This window comes from Hipposideros armiger, unplaced genomic scaffold, assembly GCF_001890085.2.
Source record: "Hipposideros armiger isolate ML-2016 unplaced genomic scaffold, ASM189008v1 scaffold_114, whole genome shotgun sequence".
In the NCBI taxonomy this organism is placed as follows: domain Eukaryota; kingdom Metazoa; phylum Chordata; class Mammalia; order Chiroptera; family Hipposideridae; genus Hipposideros; species Hipposideros armiger.
Genome location: NW_017731464.1, coordinates 2,212,889 through 2,231,092, shown reverse-complemented (window position 1 = coordinate 2,231,092; position 18,204 = coordinate 2,212,889). Strand labels below are relative to the sequence as shown.

At 42.0% G+C, this 18,204-nt stretch overlaps 1 protein-coding gene across 3 annotated transcripts in view; it reads right to left on the bottom strand.

The window, feature by feature from the left end:
• Window positions 1-559, bottom strand: part of TGFA (transforming growth factor alpha) — a 98,193-nt gene extending 97,634 nt beyond the window's left edge. Inside the window, exon 1 of one of the 3 annotated variants that reach the window (XM_019647617.1) lies at window positions 410-559. In XM_019647617.1, the coding sequence (XP_019503162.1) occupies window positions 410-449 (40 nt within the window). In that variant the 5' untranslated portion in view covers window positions 450-559. The remainder of the gene's footprint in view (window positions 1-409) is intronic. The other 2 variants (XM_019647616.1, XM_019647615.1) reach the window with 2 other exon arrangements.
• Window positions 560-18,204: the final 17,645 nt, after the last annotated feature.

Genomic DNA, 18,204 nt, shown 5'->3' with positions numbered 1-18,204 from the left:
TAGTCTACACGATACCGGCGACGCCGGTGAAAACGGGCTCGGAGGCAGCCAGGTAAGCAGGTAGATGTGGGCAAGTGTACGAACACACAAACGCGGCGGATTCAAGTTCAAACCAGTGCACACACCTCTTCCCCTTGCCGGGCAGGCGTTCTCACGCACAGCCCAGGCGGCCACTTCGTGGGGGAAAGCCTGGGCGCTCGACGGTCCCTCTTTTTGGAATGGACACCCCAAATCCCTTGTAAGACCTATTGATTCCCCTTGCCTCCCAGCCTCCAACCCTTGAAAAGCATTAGCCTCACTCCACCCTCACAGGCGGGTGCAGAAAACCCCCGGGACAGAGAAATGGAGGGGACAGGGGAAAGCAGGGGGTCGCCAAGGGCAGGAGACGCGCAGCCAGCGGCATACATACCCAGCGCGAACAGGGCGAGCTGTCCAGCCGAGGTGACCATTTTACGGGCGGCGGGCAGCAGGCGCTCCAGCCTCCTGCCCTACCTGCGGTGCCCGAATGCTGAAGCGGAGCCTCGGCGCAGGGGGGAAAAAGGCGCGGGCGAGGCAAGGCCAGCCCCTGCGCGGGCGGGGCGGAGGGAGGACCTCCGCTGGCACCCACTCTACAGTGCTGCCGGCCAGGCGGAAATGGGCAGGCAGTTACCGTCACCTCTCCACCACTCCAAGACCGGGGGCACTGCGGGCCACCCTCCCGCCCCAATGGGGGTGCCCCCCTAAGGGCATAGGGGTGGGTGTTTGGGGTTGGGGGGCGGAGGAGCTGTGAATACCAAGCAGGGCGAGGGCGGCGGGGCGGGGCAATCGGGGACTCTCGGAGCCCAGTACCTATGCCGAGGAAAAGGCAGGAAGCGCCTGACTTCACACACCACCCTCAGACTAGTAGCGCAGAGTGGCCCCCGGCCCCTGCGCCGGGGATTGGTGCCAGCTGAGGAGCCGGAATGTCCGGCGCAGTGGCAGCTTCTAGTCTCTAGGCGGCGGAGTGGAACCGCCCCTGCAAGGGGTCACCTGTGCCCAGGGCCACTGCAGGGGGGCTCACCCGAGCAAGAGTCTGGGGACACGGCCCGGAACGCGACGTGTGAGTTTCTCCGCCACCTGCCAAGACTTGGTCCAAGGCAAGTGCTCCTCAGAATCAAGTGAAGAATTTGTTAAACCAGATTTCCCACCAGCGCCCCCATCCCAGCGAAGAACACTTGATTCTGGGGATGCTTGCCGCTGGAGCACAGCCACCCCATGTTCCCGCGGAAGGCACGTTAACACCAGCGGGTCTTTGTACATCTGATCTGGGGCTGATGAGGACGATGAGTCTGTGTTTGCAGGGCCCCTGATTATCTGCCACTACCCCCAGCCCAGTCTATGTCACCTCGCCACAGGCAGCTGAGGCCAGAAGCAGGGTAATATGCTGACAAGTGCGCCCTGAGAGAGGGGTGTAAGTGCTGGAGCCACCTAGGTGTCCCTTTCAGGATTTGTGACCTTGAGCTGGCCTTTGGTGTATTTGGAGAAGTGGAGGGGACACAGGAAAGACATTCTGGGCAGAGAATGAAAGAACCATAGTTCCTTGAGGACGAACCATAGGTTTCCTGGGGACTATTTGGAGGGGACAGTATGCCTCAGGGAGGCAGTGACAAGTCATATTATCCAGATACCCTGAGCTCAGGGACTAATTCTCTTCTCCTAACCCCTCCAGCCTACTGCTCAGGGTAAACCCTCTCTCCTTGGGGGGTGGGGGTAAGGGGTAGGGGACAGGCGGGATCTCTTGCTGTTTCCTTGGCCCAACACTCAGACTCTCATGGTTGACTTTTGCTGTTGGTTTGATGTGAGCTGAGAAGCCTAGTTTCAAAAAGGCAGCACCAGGCCCTTGGCCTCAACATTTGAGCAGGAAACCCCAGTGTGGAAAGGGGTTTTGAAAACAGTGTGACTTTATTTTGAGAAACTATTCCAATACATTTGTCAGAGGATACTTTGCTGTTTTTTCAACCCTTAATGATCCATGATGAGGGGCTTATCGTAAGTCCTGGGGTACTTGTGCCCACACCCATGCACGTACAGGGCACACACACACATCCTTTATTAAGTGGTCCCAGATTCCCTTCAAGCATCTGTTTCTACCTCTTTCAGATTGATCTTGACCTGTTCTTGTGTCTCGTCTGTCTCCTTCCTGGACTATCTAGCCTTGGCTAACGGAAGGGAGAAAGGTGGAGTTCTACAGGCGCTTCTGTTCTCCAGGACCTACAACTAGGACTGGAGAAGGGACCTGTCACATTGTTTCCTGCTGGGACACACACATCAAGTTCAGTGCGGCTGAAGGCTGGCTGTCTAAGCTGGTGAGAATCAGGTTCAGCAGTTTCCCTTCTCTGTCCTCTGCCTACACACAAAATCAGGGCGGAAGGGAAACAGCAGCAGAATCAAGCCAATGAGCGTGTCCCCTTCAGGACTGGAAAATCTTTTTAATCAAGAGATAATTTACCATCTTGTAAACCAAATCCAAGCATGCTAATGCTTGGAAATTGTTGATTCTCCCCCAACATTTTCAAGAGGCAATCCATATCTATAGTTTTATAAACCTTCTAATGTATTCAAATCAAATAGATAATCAAAAGTTGGTTTTTTTCTTTTTCAACATCTACAGCATTTTTGGTAAACTAAACTGAAATAATTTTTTAACATTTATTTGTAGAACTAGGAGGACACCTAATATCCTAAAATGTTAACACTCTGCCTTTGGCATCTTATATATCTCATTTAATCTTTGCAACAATCTTATGAGATAGATTCCATCCCCCTTTTATATTAAAACAATTGAGACCTAGAGAATTTAGTAACTTACCCAGAGTTACAAAGCCCAGTTTTGAAAGTAAAATGAGCTGGTTCCAAGGCTTATGCTATGCTGCCTCAGTTTCCACATTTTAATAAGAATAACACTGAACTCATTGGGTTGATATGAGGGCCAAATGCAAGAATTATTGGCATGCTTAGCACAGTATTTGATATCAACAAAACTAGCTATGGTTTAAAAAAAAACTCCCTCAGAAAGCATACCTTCCCCTTCTCTCAGTTTCTTACCATTATCTTTATTTTCTCATTTCCATATCAGAACTTTGCTGATGCGTATGCATGTATGTCTATGTATGTACACAAACACACCTTCCTACAGGGGATATTTCATAGGTAAACCAGGAACTATGAATTTATTTCTCAGCCTGCGGTGTAAGAGGAGCGGGGGAAAAAAATACAGAAAGTGATTTAGAGCAAGGAAATCATTTTTTCCTAAAGGGTGGTGTGATGCTTTTGTATTTTAGCAGTATGGAATACATTGCTCTCTGAGCTGAGTGTATATCCAGCTGTAGCCCTGGAAGCTATGTGGAGACATGGGTGCATTCCTTCAGCTACAGGCACTGTAGCTGTTTCGCGTGGCTACCGAAGGTCCTGTTTTTGTGTGCACATGCAGCCTGATGAATAGACGGCCTTCCCGCTAGGAATCTGCCTGGGCTGCCTTTGTGTCAGCAAGCCCTGAGCTCAAGGATAGCCCCTGCTGTAACAAGCCAATCACAGCCTCTCCTCCCTGTTCAAACAAGAGAACTATGTTCTGTTCTACTCAGAGGATAGTAAAACCCCTCTGTCAGATTTCCCTTTCATTTCTTCTACATACTTATTACAGAGTGTATGTTTAAAGAGCCCCCTTCTTCACTGTAATCAACCTCCCCCTCCTTCCTGATTCATATGTGGAAGTGATTGTGGGGCCACTAGTACCGGAATCTTTCCTGAATGAATCAGCCCCTCTGAGTTCGCTGCTTAGATCGGCAATTACCCAAGACATTAGTGAGTAAACAGCCCAGACATTCTCAGGGAGGCAGCCCAGCCATGGGCCACAGCACTGAAGGAATTACAATTCCTGCACACAAGCCTCAGAGAGCAACGACCACAGTCTGTTTCAGGGGCTGCAGGACCGTCCGTTGGTGGCAGTGGCAGACAGGAGGACTCAGGGGGAAAACACGAAAGGGTGCCTGGCACAGTAGGAGGGCAAAGATCAGATGTCATCTGTGTATGACAAAGAAAGAGAGAGGTTTTATAAAGGACTCTGGGGAACCGTGTTTAGGAGGAGTGAGATTTTAACGAGTTAAGGGATTTAGGGGAAAAAATCCAATCCAAAGTAAGGTATTCCCCAAGTATCAGCCCCTGTGAAGACTTAGCTATCAGTGTATTCCTTATCTCTAGTCAAAGGAAAAATAGGAAACCTTATGCTTAACCCATTTTTATAGTTTTCATCACCAGCATCATTGGTGGGGTAAGAAGTCATAAGAGGCATTTGCTTTTGTCCTCAGCTACTGGGGTGATATTATTCATGGCCACTGGAGTCCAAAGACTGGTGTGACCTTCTGCTTAACATCTTGCATCCCCCAGCTCTCAGGTCTTCCTTGGGAACTCACTTTAAAGTTATATGTTAAGCTTGAATCCTTCCTTCTCAAGGGATATCACAGGATGGCCCTAAAGCCCAATATTGGGACCTGGAGGTTGAAGGTTCCAGGGGTACTCCAAGCAGGTCCAAGACGTCAAGGCACTAGGTTGAGTCTTTAAGACGTGCAGTTACCAGATGGCTGCTGCAACTAACGACATTATCTTCTCATACAACTTGTGAACTGCCTAGATAACTGAATGCCATACAGGTATTCAGAGGATTCAGCACAGCTCATATCAAACCATTCCATTAAGCACACTTGCAGCAGGAAGAAGAGCTGTGCATTCAATTCCGTCCTTCCTGTCTTTGCTGCTGCTCTCCCAGCAGCCTCAATCATACAGCAACACCATTCTGAAGATGGAGAAGATTGCCCCCAGAATTCTCCGGAGTGCCAAGGAGAAAGTCCTAAATCAAATGCCTGGGAATCCTTGGGCAAGTCAAACTAACGATGTGGATGGCAACAGGGTAGAAGCAAAGGGGAGCCAGGAAAAAGAACATATAAAGAATTGTGGAAGGAGAAATCAAAGAGAGATAGAGCTGCAAAGGGGGCCTCATAAATTTTTTTTTCAGTGATCGGTCAATCTCACTGTTGAGCTTGCCTGACAAGCTCAAAAAATTCTCCCTGAGCTCAGAAGAAAAGAAAAATAAAATACAAGAGATAAAATATGACACAGAGAAAGACAAAACCAGGGTATCCAAAATATTTTTAATAGGGAGCCCAGAAAGGAGCATAGAGCTGGCAGAAGAGAAAATGTTCTTGTTCCCCAAACAGGAGGGATTAGTGATGAGAGGAGGGGCTTTCACATCTCATAGGCCTACAAGAGGAAGGGGACTTTACCTAAGGAGACTATGAAAAGTGCAAGGAAAACTTCCATTCTGTGATAGACATTCAGACCATCACATTAATCCTCCCATCCTACCTTTCTTCCAAAGTCCTATTGAAACTGCCAAAGGAAAACAATGATAGGGGAAAATACCTCATTGTTCAAAACTGAAAAAAGGATTCCACCCACATACCAGACATTTCAAGGAATTTCTGTTCGACTTAATTCAGATGAGACCAACTTGAGAGAAGGGTTTGACAACCTTCAATTCCCCTTAAAGAAAAAACATCTCTTGAGGGAGGAACCCCCACCAGAAACAGTAATATTCCCAAAGTTGGTTGTGACAAAGGCTGCAGGCAAAAATTTATCACAGGAAAGTTGAGAGGGGCAAACGTCCATCTTCTTGAAGCATCCAGGATGCACAAAGGGCAGGGATCCCAGAGTGGGGCTCACATTTGGTACCTGGCACAGACCAAACATTGCCAAGGGACAGTGACTGGTAAGGGCAGCCACACCAGCTCCCAGCTAGCTTTATGTGGTTATGACATTCAGCGGAAAGACACTCTTCAGTATTAAGGCAAAACTCTGCTCTTTTAGGAGTCTCCACAGACAACTGGCTCTTAATTGTTTTCTTTTTTTTTTTAAAGATTTTTTTATTGGGGAATTGGGGGGATGGGAACAGCGCTGGGGAATTGGGGGAAGGGGAACAGACAAGTTGCTGTCGTTTTTGTTCTTCAGTCTAGTTGTGGAGGACGTTGCTTCACTGGCCCAAGTTGGCACCATCATTGCGCTCTTCCCGGGCAAGGCAGATCAGTCGCCGGCTTCTGGACGGCCGCTCACTGCGGCTGCTGGCTGCTCACACTGGCTGCTGGCTACACACAGTAGCCCATGGCAACCCACTGCCACAGGGGCTGCAGCCTACACCGTCGTTTTGGTGACTCACGGCAGCCCAGCTCCAGGTTGAGCTGTTGTTCAGCATCTTAGCTGTGGAGAGCAGTGTCACTGGCCCTCATATGTGGGATCCGAACCAGGGCCCTCTGGCATCCCAAGCCAGTTCTTAACCATCGCGCCACTTGGCACGATGTGGCATCCATTGATTTCATCCATTTCTTGCATCCATTGATTCTACACATGTCCACGAGAAACGTTATGTTTCAGGCACTAGGTTAGGTGCTAGAGATTTGACAATGGACAAGTAAAATGTTCTCTGCTTCATGGAGCTGCTCAGCTGAAGAATCAGGTTACCTCTAAAGAAAAAAAAATCATATTGCCATTTGCCACATGAATGCCAAAGCCAACAAAGCAATATTCCTGGAATGTTGAGGGGAAATGATTGTGACACAAAATTCTGTTTCTTACCAAGATATTTCAGACAAGCAGCTATTAAAAAGTAAACCATTCATGTACAACCCAAACTGGAAAAAAAAAAAAAAGAAAAAAAAAAGACTCCACAGAAAATATTCCAGCCAAGCAAATAAACTCAATAATATAAAATAAATAGTGTAAAAAAAATGGCAGTGAATGATGAAAGCAGTGAAACTTAATGTTGAGCCTAACTCCTGATTTTTAGTATTAATATATCGTGACACTCACTGTTAGATGCCAATAGGACAAACATTTTCCTTTCCTTCCTACTAACAGAATTCCAATTTTGTGTGATTGACAATATGTCCTGACCCAGAGGATGAAGTAAGACAACTGCTTGACCATTGTTGATGATTGGCCTAGGACTGGGCATGTGACTAAGTTCTGGCCAATGAACTGTCAGGGGAAGTCTCCTGTTAGACTCTGGGGGGAGTAGTTTGCTTCTGGATAAAGACAAGATGTGAGGTAGCCTGACCTTTCTTCCTGCCTTGAAGAGGGTTGTCTAAGGATGAACTATCTGACCTGTAGCATCCATCTTGTGACTGTGAGGAAAAGGCCAAAAGAATCTGAGAGATGCCCACCTAGTACCTTGAAGCATGTTAAAGAGCTGCTGGACCAACCCTGGACCTGTTTCTCTTCACCTGCCTTTCTATATGGTATAATTAAATGTCCTTAATGGCTGAGTCACTGTCAGTCAGACAGTCTGATATATGGAGCTGAAGGTATGGTTGGATATTTCATAAAACTGTTGAAGGTAATTCTTTTTTTTAATTTAAAAAATTTTTTTTATTATGAAATATACATTTTTTTAGAATTAGTTTCAGCTGTACAACACAGTGCAATAGTTATACTTTTTACCCCTTGAAGTGACAACCCCCCTCCCCCAATCCACTGGCCCATTTCCCCCCAATATCATACATATCTATTACAAATCCCTTAACTCCACTCCCACACTATACTCCACGTCCCATGACTATATAGTTGTAGTTGACATACAATATTATACAACATCCGTGAAGGTAATTCTTGAAAGAAAATATATATACAAGGATGAGGAGTTGGGGTTAAATCATAATAATAATCTAAATCTAAAGGCCCAGATTATTGTTATAGAAACTGGGACGATAGGGTGGCATAGAAGAAGGGAGAGTAAAAATGTACTTCTTTTCCCATCTTTCACTAAAGAGAATTAATAGCTACTATAAAATTCTTTTCTCTGGTAGAGATATAAATTCACTAAAAAATTGAAAGATAACTAGTAATAGAATAAAAATAGAACATATAACATCCAAATTTCTGGAGGATAAAAGGGAGGAGATGGAGACAGATGATAGATAGATAGATTAGATAAATAGACAGATAAGTGATAGCAAGAAGAGAGAATGAAGAAAAGTCCAAGAAATGTAAAAGCCAGAAACATATATATGATCAGATGGTAGAAGTAAACACAAATGTAACCATTAAACATGAAGAGTTTTGACTCCCCTTTAAAAATACAAAATCCAACTAGAGGCTTTTAAGAAACACATCTGACGGTAATATAAAAAGTGAACACAATTGCCCTGTAAATGCAAACCAAAAGAAATCTAATGAAGTAATATAGTTATGAGAAAACTAAAATTTGCAGCAAAAAAGGAATTAATACATAAACAGGATCATTTTGGTCAAAACTGTTAGAAATATAAGAAGAACTACAAGGACAAAATATAATGTAATTTGTGTGGTAGATTGTCACATTAATGGTCCCCAATGAAGCATGCTTCTTGTTACCATGCCCTTGTGTAGTTCCCTCCCCAATTGACGAGGTTTGGCCATGTGTCTTGCTTAGTTCAGTGGGAGTTCAGCAAACAGAATGATACAAACAGAGACTTAAAAACTCTTGTGCCTTCAGGCTTGCCCTTTTGGAATGTTTCTGCCATCTTGAGTAGAAGCCCAATCGAGTCTTCTAGAGGCTCTATGGAGGAGAGACAAGTCACCATTCCTGCATCCAATCCACCAGTTGAATTCAGCTATAAGAATGAATCCATCCAACTCACAGAATCATGAGAAATAATAAAATGTTGCTATTTTAAACCACTAAATTTTGAGGTGTTTTGTTATGCTGCAATAATAGATAATGATGCACTTTGTGAAACCTGAGCATTTCTCTCTGCCTGAGGCACCCCAAAAGGATAAGTATTCAGTAAAGTTATGATGAATTTGAATAATTTATCTAATATAATTAATTTAATATACATAAACCAAGATTTTCTATTCTACAAATATAAATACAATCCTTTCAAGTTAAAATATTTGGGATTCAGCCAAAGCTATGCAAAGAAAAATTTGTAGCCACAATTTTTTTTATTAAGAAATAATAAAACTAAATGAAGTAACAATTCAATTGAAATAGAAAAAAAAAAGAAGTCTAAGGAAAGCAGAAATGTGGGTTACAATTAAAGCAAAAATAAATGAATTAGAAAAGGCAATAATTAGTGAATACATGCAAGAGTGTCTTTGAAAAGAATAATAAAAATGGTAAGGCTAATCATGAAGAATGAAGAGGAAATTTTTATGTATAGTATTGGGAATGAGAAGTAGAATAACATGTCGAAAGCAGTTTTTATAAGAATGTGGTATGTATAACTCAATATTAATGAATTTGGGGAAAAAATCTCACTTAAATGAATACATTTTCTAGGAAAATACAATTGCCAAATCTACTCAAGAAGGTATAGAAACTTGAAAAGACAAATAGAGAAGAAATAGAAAAGTTATCAAATAATTACTCTGTAAAAGATGCCTGTTTCACAGAGTTATAGAGTATATTTCTTTTAGCCCTCAAGGAATTTAATGTTCTTATTGTTTAAAATGTTTCAGAACATAAAAGAGGATAAAAAGTGTCCCTATTCAGTTTTTCACACTAAAATAATAATCCTGATATCCCAAACTAACAAAAATAGCAAAAAAAAAAAAAAAAAGAAAAAAAGAGACCAATCCGACTTAATAGATGGAAAAAGGAAAATAAAATGCTAGCAAATCAAATCCAAAAAGTTATTAAAAACAATATACCAAGCTGAGTTTCTTTCTGCTAATTCAGGTAATATTATATTAACATAAATAATTATGTTGTTATTTAAATTGAGATATAATTGATGTATAATATATTACTTTCAGCTGTACATGTACAAATAATAACTAGTTATTTGTATATATTGCAAAAAGATTATCACAATAAGTCTAGGTAACATCCATCCCATACAAATTTTGTTCACATTTGGAAATCAAAGATAATATGTAATTATCTCTATAGTTGTGGGGAAAGTTCTAGTTTACTAGAAATAGGCTACTTTATTAACATAGGGAATACCTGTGTCAAATCAGCATTGACAAAATTCTTCATATGAAACCATTAAAAGCATCCCCATTAGAGGCAGGAACCAAACAAGAATGCTAATCTAACCACTATTCTATAAACTCCTCCATAAAATTTAATGGTGAAGAATCTTAAGGTTTTTTGATACCCATTACTTTTATCTATTCTTTCCCCACTGATTTGAAATACCTTTATCATACTGCAAATCTTTTATATTCTTGGTCCCATTCATCCCCAGCCTTTTTGCAATTATTTTAACTTCACAATATCTTATAGTTATTTTAAATCACACACACACACACACACACACACACACACACACACACACACACACACACACACACCCCAGAAGTTTAACCAATTCACATTCTTACCAGCTGTGTGGTAGGCAGTTTTCTATATTATGTATTTCCCCCCAGCCAAGTTAACATAAATAGTTGGGTTTTTGGGTCACATGTGCCTTGGAGAATCTGATAAAAACTATGAAATGTCTTCCTGTCTCTTCCTATATAGCTATGTCTATATCTACATCTATATATCTATATACCAAATTGTGCATATTATTATATGCATTACAGACTCTCTGAAGCTTATGCATGGACCCCAGTTTAACATCATCTGACATAAATATTCATCTATATTTATTCCACCACCTTTTACATTTAATCCTTTAATCTCATTGACATTTTTTGGGTGATTATTTATAGCACACCCCTAAGAATGTACAGTATGATCCAAACACTGTCCCTCCCCTATAAATATGTTTATATACATGCATAGAAAAACAGATAATCACTATTGATATACCAAAAATGTTTAACACTTATGCCTGGGTGGTTTAATTGAGTGATTCTTTTTTTATTCTTTGCTTTACTTCTTACTTAAATATTTCACAATGAATTCATTTCACTTTTGTAATAAGAAACAAACAGATTTCTTTCAGAAAGAAAGGCAGGGAGTGCAGTTTGATGGGTTTCAGAGTTGCTGAGAATGAGGGATGAGAGGGTCTCTCTTCTTTCATGGAGGTAAAGATGATTATGGTGGTTGGGGAGAGATGAAGTTTGAACACCGACTGTTTGTGCTGCCGTGCCCGTGAGGGCAGCAATCAGGAGCTGTCTGGGCCCATCTCACTGGCCTGGACAGAGGGGCCTCAGTGTGCACGGGGGCCTGAGATGGGCCGATACCACGCTCTCCAACAAGGGCCCTGTGTCTGCCACTGTCCAACACAAAGGACAGAGGTCCCCTGTTTACTTTGGAATAGAAATGTTCAAACGAAGGACAGCAAAAACATTTGAGTTTTCCCTCTCTTCAGTTTCTTACAAAAAAACAAATTGTAGTGAGTTGGGATTTTTTTGGCATCTTCCCTGAATAAAAAATCAATCAGATTAGATTGCTGAGGGAGTCTTAAAGAGCTTTCCTTGTTTATTTTTTATTTTATTTTTTTTTAGGTTTATGGCTTAAAGGCTAAGAAGTAGCAGTGACTGACTAGGCCCCTGAATTTTCCATTCATTTCCCAGGAAATGGGGCTTTCCCTGCACCTTGGTCAGCTGGAACAAGTGACCTTTGACCTTTTGCAGTAAGCTCATTATAGGCTGGACGCACCCACATATTCATGGCCATGCCACCTTCTCTGTCCCTTCTGTCCACCCTCCTACACTGTGGAATATTCTTTTCTTTTCAGATGCTCATTTAAGTACCCGCCTCTTAGGAAATTAGACTTACAAAGGGAAAGAAGCTTTATCAGATAAAGGAGGCTTTGAATCATAAAAGTCAAAGTGGTTCTACATTGAAAGAATGTGCCTGAGACTGGAGGGAAAGAGCTCCTGAAGGCCACAGTGGCATGGCAGAAACTGGATGACTTTTTGTGGCGTCTGGGTTTAATTAGCTCTGGCACTGATGACCCAAGGAGAAGTTTCTGAACCTTCCTGGTTATCAATTCCCTTACCTATAAAATGGGGGTAATCATAACACTTAGCACATAGAGTCACTAACAAAGAATAAATGAGACGGTGTTAATGGTGTAATCAGAGCCTGACGCATGGAAACCACCCAGTGCATGGTGGCTGTCACTGCTATGACATGCAACTGTTGTCACCTCCTATGGAATAGGCAGTTGTAGCATTTGCCCAATTCGGGAAGATGGGGCTGAACTGGTGCATGTGTAGGACTGGCGAAGCACAGCTTGTAGGGTCCGTGATTTTCTGTCTGATGCTGACTTGTTCTTGAATGACTACCATAGTATCAGTAACTCTCAAAGGGGGTGCGCATAGAGACCTTGCAGAGCGGCTTTGGCACCTCTCATCTGACCCTGTCCTCAGAGTCTGATGTACTCTTCTAGCTGTGTGAGATTGAGGATGGCCATCTGTGGTGAGTATCCCTGATGGAGGTGTGGTGTGCATATGAATGGTTTGGAAAAGGGAAAGGGGAGAGCACTAATTTATTGTATATCCATGCTGTCATCCTCTGTCAAATCTAACCTGTTAGTAACATTATCTGAGGCAAGTATCTGAAGAAACAGTTTCTTGTCATACTTTAAATCCTAAGGGTTCCTCAGTCACCTCTTCTAGGGATGCTGTTCAGAGTTGAATCTCTGAGGATCTGACATCAAACAGTGGAATAACTGTCCAATGAGGCCAGACATTTCCCACTCCTTTTTTTTTTTTTTTTTTTTTAGAGGGCAGTGTCACTGGCCCTCACATGTGGGATCCGAACCGGGGCCCTCCGGCGTCCCAAGCCAGTTCTCAACCATCCTGCCACCTGGTCGGCCCTCCCACTCCTTTTTATCTACTGAGTATTTGTGGGCCCCCAGTATAGAAAAAAAGTAAGCCAACAGATTTGAAGATATAACTAAGATCACACAAAAAATTCCTGAAACTTAAGTCATTCCTTCACACATCACAGTATTTTCGAAGTTCCAATGGAAAGAAGCATTTATTCTTAAAATAGGTAGATGAGCTATTTCCAGAGCAGAAGTGACGACTATGAGAAATAATAAAAAAAAACAGTCAGTAATAAGTTATTTGGAAGTCCATGCTTTGAGTGACAAGACAAGTTTCTTTGGCTCTATACTAACTTGAGAACGTCTGCCGCTTCCTCTCTCCCTCTGCTCGATTCCCCCTCGTTCTCCTTGCTGCTTCACAGGCACCCCTTATCCTGTCTTCCTCTCTTCCTTACTCTCTCCCCATCTCTCCCTTTCTCCCTCTGTTTACCAGCAATGTGAGAAACTAAGCATTCAAATGATTTTTTAATTCAAGTTTAATGAGTGAGGTTTTATATTTTGTCCTGAGTTTTAAGAGACTATATTAACATTTTATCTTCTTTAAATAAAAAATCTAAATTTAGTTGGCCTTTGTTCAGATATGATTGACTTCATTTTTTCCTTTTAGTGTATATATCATTCTCAATTAACAACAACAACAAAAATCCTTTGACTTCAATCCTGATCTGAAAGATACTTTATGCTGCCATTTTATTTCTTACTCTCATATAACGGGACCTCTGGTTTTTCATACTCATTTTTTGTGAGCATTCATATGAACTTGATGGTGCATGTTTGCAAATACAGTAATAAACAGCTCAGCATGATCTGGTGTCTGCCCAGGACCCAGCCTTTACCTGTGTCATGAAACTGCACCCCAGATCTAAGAGCAAATGTGCATGCCTGTGGTGCCACTTGCCCTGCCCTTGACTTATGTATCACTAGGGATGTGGCCTGCCAACTATCACAGGCCTCCTGGTGTCAGGTAGGAATCTGCCACATGACCTGCTTCTCTCCAGTTGGGCAAGACCTTGGAATTCCCCAGGATGGGACCTCCTAGGTGAGACAGGTTCAGCGGTATTGCTATTGGATCACATTGAATAACACAGCCAACACTTCCCTCTCCTGGTATCACTTACAAAGAGCTTCTGAATCATTATCTCCTTTGATCTTTACATCAACCATGTGTGGTGAAGCTACTAATGTATTCCCATTTTACAGAGGTGTAAACTGAGACTCAGAGAGACTACATAACTTGTGTAGGGTCACACAGCCAGGAAGTGTCAGAGCAAGAATCTGAACTCCTGGCCTTCTGAACACCAAATCCAGGGCCTGGCGCAGAGTGGGCTCAGTAAACATTTGTTCTTCGCACTGCACCTGCTGCAAGCTAAACAGAAGTCATCGCTTCTCTCTTGTTGGGCCGTCTCTCCAGGAGAGGACATCACTATACCAGGGCCCTTGGCAAAGAGAAGTTAAAGACAGGGCCCTGTTGTGTTAATAATTATTCAGATCTCAGAGTTCTATTGGTCTCTTTGGGGTCTCCCTGCTAGCTCAGCTGACAAGATGGCTGTTAAATGTACCACCTGCATGAAAAAGAAAGGAATCCTCCCATTTCTCACAGAAAATAACAGTCAGGAGTCATTGTCACAGATAATAGAAATGTTAGCAACCAGATACATGTAAGGACTAAGTGGCCCTCATGAATGACATCACACCCTGTACTGCTCATGTTTCACTCCATGCTCTCTGTAGTGTGCTGGCTAGTGGAGGGGGTAAGCTAAAGAGTAGTTTTTGACAACAACTGAAAAGGACTTTTCTTTTTAAATAGCAATGGAATTGGCATAATTGGGAATGAAGATAAAACTTGGAGCCCAGTTGGATAAGATGGAGTATATGTAGAAGGGCTGCTGAAAATGTAAAGCTTGGGTACGTTATTTGTGGGGACTCAAACTTGGGAAGGTTAAGTACCATAATTTCCCACTTGTTCTGTATTTTGATTCTGAAAAGACAGCTGGTTTTGCTCATATCTTATTTTTTTTTTAATTGTAAGAAAAGAGAGAAAAGAACAATTTTCAAAAACTGTTTGAAACCATTACAGCCAAAAGAAGCTACAAAGGAGCTAGAGAGAGAACCTAGTGACTAAGAGAATGAGGAATGACAGGTATGTCCACCCTCTGGGAGGAGTTCTACCTGTGCAGATCTCCACATACAGGAATCTTAACACCAAACATGTTCTCACATGTGTGCTGGTGGTGAATGATTTGCAAGAAATCAAAGTCAGAACAAAGAAGAGTCAGGAACATGTTTAATGATTTGCTTTTGTGGATCATCCTAAACAACCTAAAATTTGGAAGACATCTCCGAAATTTCTGACTCTTGCAGAATTCAGCTGGCAAGGAAAAACCAACACCTGTGCCCTTGGGAATGTCTCCAAAAGTCCCGAGAAGGTAAGAAATACCTAAACATGAATGAAGTAGCCCTACTCACCAAGCTATACTTAATCAAAATGTCATCCTCCTAATTCTGTTAATAAGTGTCCCACCTTTACTATGTTCTCAGAAAACACACACACACACACACACAAACCCTTCCATGCCACCAAGCCTAAAACTCTCCTGGTTAACTCCTACTCTCCTTCACAGCTCAGCCAAAATATCACTTCTTTGGGCAACCTCCCTCTGATTCCTCAGACATGGAGACATGGGTCAGGGCCACCATGAACTCTGATAGTACCCTGTAGGCTTCGCAAGGGCCCTCATAACATTTCCTTTGTCCTCATCTCAGGTTGTTTTGTCTGACCCCGAAGTGAAGTTATGGATACCTTTCTAACCCACTTTACCTCTCAAGGTTCTCTTGAGTTTAAAATTATCCTGGGGTGTTAAGGGGAAGGATCACCAGAAGGATGTGAAAGCCTTGGGCCTCCTAGGTGGGAGTGGGAGTCAAGGTGGGCATTGGAACCATGAGAGATCGGGCTGGAGGAAAGGGCTGCGGATACTGTGAGCCTGACTACGACATCATCTCTGGAGTGGCAAGGCCTCTAGTAGACAACTGCTAAGGTGCCCATGGAGCCCAGGCACTAAGTCTGCAAACCTTGGCCCTTCAGTGGGGATCCTCATGGTCAAGCTTGAATAGAGAGAGTGGGGCCACCAGAAGGAAGGACTATCACTGCAGGGCAATGTGGGCTAGGAAAAGGGTCAGCCAAAGTGGGAGCCATCTAGCCAGAGGGATGGGGCCATATCCTATTTTCCTGGATGATATCAGCTCAAGGATAGCAGGGATCACGAAGATGAACATCATCAACCTGGGCAAGTGGCTTCTCAAGCAATATTTAATTTGACTTAGGAAAGTAAAGGATCTTTGCTTTCATCTAAATTCAAAACTATTATACCATACCACAATTATAATCACATAAGAACTTCCAAAATTCTTGTTTTTATGACCACCTCCCCCCATTAGAAGTTCATATGCCTAGCACAGTCTAAAATGTAGTTGATTTTAAATAAATATTCATTCAATGGATGAGTGAATTAATTTCTGAAAAATTTCTAAATCTTTCAATAATCCCAAACCCTCTTGTCAAAAACTTTTACCAAAACAAAATCATGATACTACCACCCCGTGACATGTTTTTGAGAAATGTGTGTCAGCCCTAAAAATCTGAAATCATAATTTTTGAAAAACAGGTGGGTTTTATTTTTTTTATTCTTATTTTTTTTAAGGTAAGAATAATGACACTTTTACCAGGAGAGGACCTCAGACCCTACTGATTAAACATCTTAATCGAGTGCTCACTTCTACCTCTGTTAAGTCTTACAGACCACCCCTTTCTCTTATATTTTTCCAGCTTTAACTGCCTGCCTAAGTGCTTTAAAAAGTATAAACCCAGGGAGGAAACTTGAAAAACAAGCCGCTAAGACTAAAGTTTTCACTTTGCAGAGAATACATTGAGTGGAGGTCTACATTCTAGGAGGTTTCAACGGATGAGAAAGGCAGTGGCCAATGGTTAGAAAACTTGACTTGTCAAGAAAGGACTGGGGGGAGGGGAGACACAAAAGAGTGTCTCTTTGTGCTGAAATCATTGCAGTAGCATCTTATGTGAATAGAGAAAAACAGCTCCTATGTAAATAGCTCTTTACAAATGACAGATAATATCATCCTTTGATATCTGGACTCTATTTCTTTATGTCATTCATGCCCAACCAAAACCCAAACAGTTTTATTTCACAGATTTCTGGCAGCTTGCCTTTCTCTTTAATGACAGAACTAAACACACATATAAAAATAAGTAGCTGCAAAGAAATGACTTCTGGCTTTAAATGCCATTTGGCTCAAACTGTATGAGGTAGCCTCTCCCAACTTTCCTTACAATATTTGTGGAAACAGGAAATAAACAAGAACTCAAAACACTAGAAACTTCAACACAATCAATGGCTTAACCAGATTATAGAAGGCATTTGTAATTTATAATGCTTTATAATTAATAAATTTATATGCTTTATAATTAATAAATTATAAAGTGGGACACATTGGAGTGGTACAAACTTATGCAGGTTATCCTTTATGTAATAGTGGTGAATGGGAAACCAGTTGCCCTTAAATTTTGTTAGACACAGAAATCCAAGGTCTGTACCAACTAGAACACTAGGTGGGTACTCATATGCTGCGGAAGTACTGCTTTTGAGAAATTAAAAAATGTTTTATTGAGATATAATTGACATATAACATTATATTAGTTTTGGCTGTACAATATGATAATTTGATATTTGTATACATTGCAAAATGATCACAGTAAGTCTAGTTAATATCATCAGCTTACATAGTTACAAAAATTTTATTTCTTACGATAACTTTGAAAACCTCTCTTAGCAACTTTGAAATATGCAATATAGTATTATTAAGACAGTGCTGCTTTTTGAGCATGCTAATACTATATCTATTGCAAGGTAGCACCTCCCAGGAAATAACTGGTCAGGGAGTATGTGTATACTCATATGTGAAGGAGGGGTGGGAGTAAGGAGAACCAGCAATTTTGTACTATATCCTGGGAGATGCAATATTTACAAGTTAAACACTACAGGCAGGGGTGGGGACAGGAAGATCTCTGATAATAGTATACACTATCAATTGCAGTTTTGCCAGTGACTCCATCTGTCAAAGGAATGGAGAACCAGAGGGGAGAATGTGCTACATCAGTTGAATGGAGCCATGTTAGGCAAACACCTTTTAGGAACTGAAAATTGGTCTGGACACAATACATGTCACCTTGTACTCCGAATCTGAGAAGATGCTCATTACACAGTGGACTGACAGTGTGGCCAAGGGTAACTCACTTACACTGATTGATGACCAACATCTAGTCTTGAAAGACTTCATCTTAGTTGGAGATGAGAAAAAAAGCACATCCTACTGTTTACCTCAAAACTGGGCATGTATAAATCATACAGAA